Here is an 11,236-nt window from a genome sequence, read left to right as displayed (position 1 = left end):
TCTCACTCCAAAGTGTCCATAAGAGTGTGTGTGTGTGTGTGTGTGTGTGTGTGTGTGTTTGTGTGTCATACTGTGAAGCCCCCTCCAATGTGTGTTCCTGACTCACCGCCACCTTGAACATAGTTAGTGTGAGGAACTCAGAAGAAGGAAAACAGGAGGTACGTTTGTTTGTTTATTCTTTTATTCTCAACCAAATGCAGAAAGCAAAAACGTCTTGAAATGGGAAAAAAGACTCAGGAGTAAGTAGTGATATGACATTTGAAGCAAGGCGCCTGAGCCGGTGTCGAGCAAAAATGAGCGTGCCAGATAACGCCCCAGTTCAAGGCTTGTATTGTTACTGTAAAAGTCACGTGACAAACGAGGCCTTGGATTCTGTGGGATACGTGACTGTTTCATTTTGGGTGTACCTACCGCATAAGGAGGGTTCGAGCCTCGCTTCGTAAATCATTTAATTGTCTGAAGTAAACCTGGCAAGACATGGTATTATGTTTTAATAATAATGAATCAGTTATTTGTCCTTTTCATATAGAGGTACTGCTCTGTTGCAGTTTACTGTCCTTCACTCACAGTTTCATAAGCATTCAGTTCCTCTTGCGTTCAGTGCCAGTGTACATCATTGATGTATTTATTTTGAGTGTTCACCATCACAATTACATTCCATGCAAACACATTTTTATATTCATTGAGATAGAGTGGCAAAACATAGACATATTAAACATAGACTTTTCAGGACGCTCATTTCAGGATTAATTAAGTCTGTCATGCATCCCTTTGCAAAGCAGGTGTCACTAGTGAGAACGATTCAATTAGGCTTTCGTTAGTGAAATTTTGGTGAACCTATGGGCTGGAAGGTGTGGGGCGGGGGTGGTGCATCAGCTGGATCACGCTCTTCTGGTTGTTGGTTATGGCACTGATTACAGCAGAGACTACCGGATAGTCAAGAACAGATAAAAACATAGTGTAACCTAACACACTGATCATGAAAAAGACAATCCCAGATTAATCTTGAAGCAGACATGTTTAAATTACGTCCATACATGATTTAGCAAGACACAACCACAATGTTTTTAAATATTTTTTCGTTGGTCCCTTGGGTTTATATGTAATCACTGTTCAGAGATTATGGAACTATTCTGACCAATCAGAGGACTCGTTAGGCATGCGTCAAATGCTATTGGCTCCTGGTTCTTTGATTGAGCGCCTCCTATGAAAAGGCTGGAGGACAGAGGGTCAGTGTAGAATGGAAAACGGGAAATTATTTTTTATCAGATTTCTGATGAAGAAAGTGGCATAGAGATATTTCTACAACTACAAATTTCACTGTCCCATGTGCTCAGGGGTTTTGCGCCAAATATACCTCTATTTCTGTCCCCATCCACAGAGATTTATTGATTTAAACCATAAACTGACAAGGACGTTAGAGTAGAGCAAATGGACATCATCTGTTCACTATATTCAAGTTGGTCATATATATATACTGTTGATGTCAAATAAAATGTATTTATTTATTTATTTATTTATTCATATTTGAAAATACCAGCTGCTGTTTCCAGTTTACCAACATTTATCACAGAAGAGCAACAGAATACACCACTCGTGGGTTATAAAAGACAACACACATTTTTGCGAATGCTTAAAGTTTTTTAAGTCTTTTTTAAATTTGCAGTGTCACGAGTAAAATTACAGTGACGAGTTACATCAGAAGATGATATTTTAAAAAAATAATAAAAGCAAAACAGTAAATATCCGCGCTCAGATATTTCTCCAGGCCCTGGGTTCCTTCAACCTGCAGAAAAAACATAATATAACAGAAATGTGTTCACTGCAGGTTTTTTTATATCACAGCATTTTTTAGAGCCGTGACTGAAACAAAGAAAATGGATAAATGATGATTAAGGTAACATCTATGGTTATGACACGAGTACACAGTGACAGGGTGAATATGGAGATGTCAGAAGAGTCTGAACTGAGATTGGACCACAGTGATAGAGTAGAATTAAATACCACAGTTATCAGTGTAAACTTCTGTTAACATCAGCATCTATTTGTGTGTGTTTCTAACCCTGAGACACAGTAAATACAGCAGTAGGACGAGGAAACTATTGTGAGACGTGTGTCAGCAGTTTTACTGTCGACTTTATTTCCCAGTGGGTGGCACAGTGGCGCAGTCACACAGCTCCAGGGTCCTGGAGGTTGTGGGTTCAATTCCCGCTCCGGGTGACTGTCTGTGAGGAGTTGGTGTGTTCTCCCTGTGTCCGCATGGGTTTCCTCCGGGTGCTCTGGTTTCCTCCCACAGTCCAAAAACACACGTTGGTAGGTGGATTGGTGACTCAAAATTGTGTGTGTGTTGCCCTGTGAAGGACTGGCGCCCCCTCCAGGGTGTATTCCTGCCTTGCGCTAAATGATTCCAGGTAGGCTTTGGACCCACCGCGACCCTGAACTGGATAAGTGGTTACAGATAATGAATGAAAAAAAAAATATTTCCCAGTGTTTTCTTGATCTTCCGGGTTTTGTTTTGAAATGAATCTTGTGTAAAGAGTCGCTTCATTTATTGTGTTCTGAAACTGACTTTGATTGAGACAGAATTCAGTAAGCTTCAACACCTGATGCAGATGTGTTATATACAAACAGCTGTTAATATACAAAATAATTACAATAATCAAATGTAAATTAAGGGTTAAACCCTGGACCACAATGGTCATTCTAACTCATAAACAAGCACTATTTTTTTAAAAAAGATTTGTATTTGAAACAACAAATAATTAGGGAACATTATCCTTCATAGTATTATTTACTTATTTGCTTTTTCGCATGTAAAGTTCACAGCTCACTCCTTTATATGTTAAATTGTGTTGTAGTCCCTGAATGAAACTCTTTATGTTCCATGAAGAGGATCCTCCACAGGGGGGCGCCCATGTTTAACACTGGTTTAGAACAAAATCACTGCTACCTACAGGCCACTAGGTGACAGTATAACAGTATAATGAAGTAATAAACTGCTTTTTGCGCCTTTAAATGAAACTGAAGCCTTTCTGAGCGTCTGTAATTCTGAGAACTGAACTCCAGACTGAAGCTGTAATGAAGTTATACCTTTAAACCACAGGGTAAATGGCCACTGTGGCGACTCCACACTGGTTCTTCTTGTTTCTGGACATCTTGATGTAGCCTCCGTCTCCCCACTTAGCACCCCAGCTGTAAGAGAAATGACCTTAATGAGCTAATGTTTCCGGAAGCAGACTCAGACTCATAAACACAGTCAAATATTATCAGATATAGAATAAAGCATTGCTCTATAAGTCATTGATTCTTTGCCTGTAACCGCTTATCCAATTCAGGGTCACAGAGGGTCCAGAGCCTACTCAGATTCACTGGGCGCAAGGCAGGAACACACCATGGAGGGAGCGCCAGTCCTTCACAGGGCTGCTCTATAACTGCTGTGTGTTATTTAATATTCACTGAGACATATTCAGTCCACTACAGATGTTCCTGTTGTATTTGTGTAAGTATGAGAGCGAGGAACTGAAGTGTGGACCAACATTTCACACGGGGTCTACAGGACTGTCTCTGTCTCAAAGTTCATCCAGGTACAAAAACAGCTTAAAAATCCCCCAAAATTCAGCCATAATTTTCATCTTTATAAATTTAAGGGAATTTTTATGTCATTCATGTTCATTCTTAGGGAACTGAGTGTTAAGGAGCTTTACGCAACAGTTACAGGTTTTTAAAGGAAAACTTAATGGAATATTTAAGGGTTTTTTTAAATGGAAAAATCCACTGAACGTGTAATATGCAGATGTATCTCTCCCACACTGGTTCTGATCAGGGAACTGTGGTCAGGGGTTGTTTACCTGTTCTTGATCAGCCAGTAGTCACCACCGTGTTTATCCACACCGTAACCCACCACCAGGACAGCGTGAGACAGGTCCTTTTTGCTGCAGTACGGCTCTTCATATACACCTAAAATACATCAAGGTATTAACCATCAATCAAAGCTTTATTGTTAATTATTATTAGTAATTACTCTGCTGAAGCAGTGACAAAAGTATGATAAATATCGAGAGGATATTTGCATTTGAATATTTGAGTTAAAAGGAGCGTTCAGACATTTCTACACAACTAACAATATCAATCAAACTGATTATTTATGACCTTTACACGTTTTAATAAGAGCAGTGGGTGGCACCGTGGTGCAGCAGGTAGGCTCGCAGTCACACAGCTCCAGGGACCTGGAGGTTGTGGGTTGGATTCCTACTCCGGGTTGAAGGAGTTGGTGTGTTTTCCTTCAAGTGTCCGCGTGGGTTTCCTCCGGGTGCTCCGGTTTACTCCCACAGTCCAAAAACACATGTTGGTAGGTGGATTAGCGACTAAAAGGTGCCTGTGAGTGTGTGTGTGTTGCCCTGTGAAGGACTGGAGCCCCCTCCAGGGTGTATTCCTGCCTTGCTCCCAATGATTCCAGGTAGGGGGGACCCACTGTGACCCTGAACTGGATAAGCGGTTACAGATAATAAATGAATGAATGAATAAGAGCAGTTCACAGGAGGTGAAGAATCAACTGCATCGGTTGTTCCTGAATGAGCCACTTTCTCCTTGTTATACTGTGTCTCTTCCACAGGGGGCAGCCTTGACTAAAGAGGTTTGTTACAGACTCTGAAACAGGTTCTCCCATTGGCTGGGACGATCATGTTTTGATCTGCAGTGGGTCTGAACTTTCTAAATCGTCCTGGTGTCTCTGTGAATAAAATCATAGTTCAGGGAAATGGAACCAGCTGCACTCTGCTGGAACTAGATATGACTGAAATATGACTGGATCACTCTCAGAATTAAATGGCACTGTACAGGAACATTACTGTCACTAAAGGTAAAACCAGTGTAGCATATCTTTAAAGGTACAGTAGTGGTGTTAAAGTCCGGTTGTGTTCCCTAAAGGTTCATTACATTCTCTTCTCCAGAAGGAGAGGGTGATCTCTGTAATCTTTCATTATACAACTGTGGAGAATAAAAGAACACAATAAAAGTCCTGGAGATGAAATGGGACAAATGACCTCAACACAACTTTAACATCCACAGTTAATACAGATTAAGGTGTAGTTATGTTCCCTAATTGAAGGTGCTGTATATGTTCTCTTGAGGGTACCACCACAGAGAGTTTTTGATATCTAATATTAATGTATCATATCTGCAGGAAAAACTCCAAATTAAATTAGAGTGGAAGTTCAAAATTTAAGGGCAAATTGATAAAAAACAAAGCAAAAAATAAAAAAACATAATAATAACATAATACCAGAAGTTCCGTAGGGGAGCTCATGGAATTCTATGAGATTTATGTCCTGAATTAAAGACATATGTTAACTACTAATAGTTCTGGACCTGGCCTGGAGTTCCTGATTTATTTGGCCGTGATGCTGAGTACTAAATGACACTGTGATTTCTGAAGTTCTGAAGCTGAAAATATTCAGTAAAGCTCTGGTTCAGGATCAGTTTTTGTGGGTTACCGGACTCGTAGAGTTGGAAAGTGTGACGGCTGGCATCAATGGCGACAGCTATGGGTCCAATAGCAGCGAGAGCGATCTGCAAAGTCTCTTCATCCCCCTTGGGCAGCTGTTTATAGCCACTGCAGGAAGCCACCACCTCCTGAGTTTTAAACCTGCATGTCCCCTCCTGCAGAAGACCATCAGGACAGAACTACAGCACTGCTCACTTTACATTTACACATAACAACTTCAAACACCTTCCTGCACCTGTCTCCTCCAATCAGGGCTTCAGCAGGAGCTTTCTACCTCTGTGGCATTAAGAGTCCAGTCCTTTAAGAAGGCTTTACACTGTTTGTTGGTGCACTGGTATATGAGAGTCTGATGGCATTAGTGATGTCAGAAAGTGATGTTGTTTAGTTCTGAGTCATAAATGCCACACAAACTGAAGCTCAAGATTTTGATGGTCCTTCATCAGACCAGAGGATGCTCGTGTGCAAAATAACTACTAAAAACGGTTCTGGAGCCAGCAATGCCCTCGAGGCAGAAGGAATGTAACTGGCTACCAGCCGACAGGAGGGATGAACCTGATCGGTTACCACACACTGGGCAGAGATTGTTAAATGCAGATCAGATCATTATTGTGTGTCATTCTGCAGCTTCCGCCTCCTCCAGGGTGTATTCCCACCTTGCGCCCAATGATTCCAGGTAGGCTCTGGACCCACCGTGACCCTGAACTGGATAAGCAGTTACAGATAATGGATGGATGGATTCTGCAGCTTCCACACAGGCAGTGATCATAAATCAAATGTGTGAAATGTAATCTTTAGAATCTTCCTTAGAGGCAGCAGAGCATTATAACCCTCTGCAGCTTCCTCTGAGGCAGTTACATTCTCCTCCATTCAAGTAAAACACAAAATGGAGTTTTCTGCATCACTTCCAACAAATTATGACACAGAACTAATTCTACAGTAACAAAAATGAAAGTTATATTGCACACATTTTTCTTCCAAAGACATTTCAGTTAGTTTGAGCAGGCGAATACCAAGGTCTAGGCAGAGCTTTACTGGTTTATGGCGCTGTATTTGAAAATCTCCACCCAACGTATGTTGCAAACTACCCCAGAGAACACAGCTCTGCTGCTCCACAGACCAGAGGATCTCATACCCCTCTGGCACTGAGCACGGGGAGTTTAATCAGATGTGGAGCTGAGCATCGAAAGCTGTGTGCACACAACTGAACATCTGTTTCCTCAAAGGAGATGAACTCACTTATTAGAGTGTCATCACTGTCCAATTAAAAACATGTATCCAAAATAGTAATTTTTACCGGAGAAGGAAAAACCTTCTCAAAGTTCAGTGGAAGTCAGTGTAAATAGATTGTCTTTATAGTAAATGGAGTGTTTCTATTGGTCATTCATCATGAGATTTACACACAGTGTGAAGGACAGCTGCTGTGTTGTATTGATGTAATAACCACACACACACAGATACATGTTTTTCTCTGGACAGTGATGATATGTTGTTCCCTGAGTTTCCAGAACAGCATAAATTACCTGCTAGGCAAGTAAATAGAGATTTTCTCTCTATTTGCATAAATCAATAAATGCATGCTCTTCTAGGCTCTAGACTCACCTGGCCCTCATAAGGATATGCCTTCCCTGACATCAGGCCTCCACTCTGCATGATGTAATCAAAGGCAGTGTCCATAAACCCACCATCACAGCCATGATTCCCAAAAAGCCAGGCGCAATCCACCAGCTGCTGTTCACTGAGGGGAATCAGTTTCCCTGTCTTCCGAAACACCTGAGCCTCCAGAGCCCCCACCTGCACAGTGGGGAAGAGAGGTAAAGAAATGAATAAGGACAGAAAAGTAGAACTTTAAGGTGAGTTTTAACTGAATCCTAACTCAATTCAGATTTTAGAACTTTAGGTCACATGATTCACAACGTGGGTTTGTCTCTTGGAGACTAGCGACTCGACTCAAAGTGAATCTTTCAATGTATTTGTAACTTCCAATGGTCTTGAAGGTTTGAATCTGTTTACGTTTCCTCTGACATCATTTGTCAATCACTGTGTCCCTCCTCCCACAGAGATTTATTCATTCATTCATTATCTGTAACCGCTTATCCAGTTCAGGGTCGCAGTGGGTCCAGAGCCTACCTGGAATCATTGGGCGCAAGGCGGGAATACACCCTGGACCCTGCCCTTCACAGGGCAACACAGACACACACACACTCACACACACGGTTGTAAGTCGCGAATACACTTACAACAAGTGTTTTTGGACTGTGGGAGGAAACCGGAGCACCCGGAGGAAACCCACGCGGACACGGGGAGAACACTCCAACTCCTCACAGACAGGAGCGGGAATCGAACCCACAACCTCCAGGTCCCTGGAGCTGTGTGACTGCAACACTACCTGCTGCCCACAGAGATTTAATTTTATTTAAAGTGTTGTGTGAAGAGTAAATCTGTGAGTCCTCAAAGTGACTCCTGGTCCCCTCTCCACACTCTGTTCATATGTTCATCTACAGAGCTGTCACTCACCGCAGAGAAGGCCCAGCAGGAGCCACAGTCTGCTTGGTCCTTCACCTCCGTCACATATCCCAGGTCTATCCATGACACATCCTCAGGCACGGTGACGCCCTCTGTCTGTCGGAGGAAGGCTGGTGTGGCATGGGTTCTTGTGGAGGTTCTGTTGAAGGTTTTCAAACACCTCTTGAACTTGTTTTGGTACTCCTGATTGTTCTGTGAGGGAAGGAAATGATTTTTAAACACTGTGAGACACTTACTGGGTTTACATTCTTGATCCCCCTCAGTCGTCTTGTGTTTTTATTCTCAGTAATGCGTGTGAGTGAGTGAGGGATACAACAGCTCAGTTAGAGAGTTAGTGAACGAGTGAGTAACAGAATGAGTGAATAAAGGAGCGTTCATTCAGTTGCAGAGTCAGTGAAAAAACAGTGAGTGTGTGAATGAGGGAGTGAGTGAGTCAGTGAATTAACTAACGAGTGAACGTTTACCAAGTTGATGAGTGAGTGAGTGAGTGAGTGAGTGAGATAGGGAATGAGTGAGTCAGTGAATTGACTGATATGTAAATGAGTGAATGTTTACCAAGTTGATGAGTGAGTGAGTGAGTGAGTAAGTGAGTGAGTGAGATAGGGAATGAGTGAGGCAGTGAATCTATATGAGATTGAGTGAATATTTACCCTAGTCAATGAGTGAGTGAATGAGAGATTAAGTGAGTGAATGTGTGGAACAGTCAATGAGACAATAAGCTAAAGTTTGAAGTTGTCATTTAAAGTGTTAATGAGCTGTTAGTGAATGATAATAAATCCTGTTTAATTGTAGTGTGAATATAGATCAGTCTGAGTGTACTCACCAGGTCTGCGAAGTGGTTCAGGCCGAGTCTGTAGCTCTTGATTCCCTGGTCAGCCAGCAGGTTGTGTTCCAGAACCAACTTACGATTGTCCAGCCAGGTCATTTTACGCTGAGACTCTTCCTCTGCAGAGGAGTAACTCTTACCTGAGAGAGAAACACATTTATTCTCAAAGTTATAGAAGAACATTTCAAAAACAGCAGTAAATATTCTGAACTGAATATTGAGAGTTAACGTCTCTTTGAACCACTGCTAACACAGAGCCACTGCAGCTCAACACACTTGGAGGAGAACACTGTCTGCTTGAGTCTGCTGTTTGAAACAAAAAGGGGTGTTGGCTAGTGATGGGGGAGAAGGGGAGAAGGGGCCCAGGGAGACTCCTGTTTACAGACGACTGTGGCATCACTGGGGTGTTCTCGCTCACACTGCTCTCAGACACACAGTGGATTTCTCACCAAACTTCAGTTTCCAGGAGTGGAACTCCAGATCCTCCAGAGAGACACTGGCAGCACCAGCCACAGCCACAAGAGCGGCGACAGCGAGAAACATCCTCATTCTGTAGAGAGATTTACCTTCAGATAAATACATTAACACTGAAATTATACAAACTATGGCGGCACAGTGGTGCAGCAGGTAGCGGCACAGTCACACAGCTCTGGACCTGGAGGTTGTGGGTTCAAGCCCGCTCCGGGGGGACTATCTATTTCTGTAGCAAAGACACTACCTGCTGAACCATCTTGCCACCTCAGATATCAACTTCCTGAAAGTTAATGTTTCTTGCATAACTCAGGAGAGGGTTAAACTTACGCTTGATCCACATTTCACAATAATCAGTGAGATCTAATCTGTCTGATCTCACAGAAACACACACGTCTGAAAAAGCAGCAGTGAGTAAACAGCTCTGAAATTAACCCACACTCACCTTGGGCAATAAAGCTCTGTTTCTGGAATTCATAAATCATAAAATTTTGAAACTTAGTGAGACAAGAGATAATCTTCATTAGAACATCACACATTTTACACCTGATCTGATACATCTCAGGAAAACAAACCAATTACAATCTTTTAATCTTCACCTCATTCATTAAAGGGATGTTTTTCAAAGAACCTGAGTGTTAGAATTTGTAGAAACGTTGTATCAAAAATTGTTCTTCCTCAAAAAAGCATTATGTTATTCATGTTATCAGGAAGTCTGATATTAATAAAGAATCCGGGTCAGCTCCGGACCCACAGCAACCCTCAAATGGCTCAGCGTTTACAGACAACGTATGAATAAACATCAATAAACACATGAATCATTAAAACTAATTAAAGGTGGCGATGAAGTCAAAGGATTTAGATTTGAGTTGGTAAAAAAGGGGCACAGATTTTAAAAAAACATTAAAACTATTTTAAAAATAAAAACATAACACACTGTGCCTTCCTCGTGGAAACAGAAGTTAGTAATTAACCACAATTACATCAGGGTTTGGTTAACTGTGTCTTTCTCTATACGTGTGTGTGTGTGTGTGTGTGTTAGCTCTTACCTGTGTGTATTCTGGACCCTCCAGCTGTTTGTGCTCTGTCTCCTGAAGTGTTTAAATAGTCTCAGATTGCTGAGTGTTGTTATTTTTGTGGGCGGAGCTTCAGAGTCTGAAATCTGCCTTCGAACTCTGGGCCACTCAAACTTACCAAGACCATCTGAGACCCTCTGTCTTAGACACTTGAACAGTTTCTGAGTGTCTAAATGCCTTAGATGCACTAGGGCTCATCCCAGTACACAGCAGGTTAGACTTCACAGTCTGAGCCTTACCAAAGGCCCTCAGACACTTTCACACTCCCAGTTTTCACTCAATATCAGCATCAAGAACAGAGTTTTCACTCCACTCTCACCGTGACACTGCCCCTGGAACACAATCCTTATTCACTTCAGATATTTGTGTTTTTAATGTTGTGGCAGATATAAAAAGAGAAACAGAGAGATCAAAGGAAAGATGAAGGAAACATAAATATTTATTTAAAGCGGCTGCATGTGGTTTAACGTTTCCAAGAAACAGAAGCAGATAACATCAGCGCTGCCTTCTGACATTAAACGTCACTCTTTCTCCACTTTCTAAAAGTAATACGTGAGTCTTAGTGAATGTAAATGTGTATTTACTAAAGGCACATTGTTGAAATGCAGTTAGGATGTTTTCCTTCATCCTTCTCTAACAGCAGTTTGTGTTTTGACTCGAGATTTTACACAGTATCTGTTTCATATTAAAGATGATTAAATACTGTGCAGTAAAATGCTAGTATGTATTAATGTAACAGAAGGTATTAGGACCCGGGGTAAAGAGTATACATCTCTCCTAGATCAGCAAAATAAAGTAAGTGAAGTAATGATGTTAATCTACAGAGGGTGAGAGATG

General features: G+C 41.7%; 1 protein-coding gene across 1 annotated transcript; it reads right to left on the bottom strand.

Annotated features, from left to right (window-relative positions):
- Positions 1–213: 213 nt before the first annotated feature.
- Positions 214–10,429, bottom strand: LOC136697714 (cathepsin L-like). The gene is made up of 9 exons (XM_066672942.1): positions 10,373–10,429; positions 9,302–9,402; positions 8,850–8,992; positions 8,018–8,218; positions 7,103–7,294; positions 5,493–5,658; positions 3,849–3,957; positions 3,091–3,192; positions 214–1,786 (listed from the first exon to the last, which is right to left on the bottom strand). The coding sequence occupies exons 2-8, from the start codon at positions 9,399–9,401 to the stop codon at positions 3,093–3,095; spliced, it is 1,011 nt and encodes a 336-aa protein (XP_066529039.1). The 5' UTR covers position 9,402; positions 10,373–10,429; the 3' UTR covers positions 214–1,786; positions 3,091–3,092.
- Positions 10,430–11,236: the final 807 nt, after the last annotated feature.

This window comes from Hoplias malabaricus, chromosome 1 (assembly GCF_029633855.1).
Source record: "Hoplias malabaricus isolate fHopMal1 chromosome 1, fHopMal1.hap1, whole genome shotgun sequence".
Lineage (NCBI taxonomy): Eukaryota > Metazoa > Chordata > Actinopteri > Characiformes > Erythrinidae > Hoplias > Hoplias malabaricus.
Note: the sequence above shows the minus strand (reverse complement) of the source record. Positions and strands in the feature narration are given on the sequence as shown.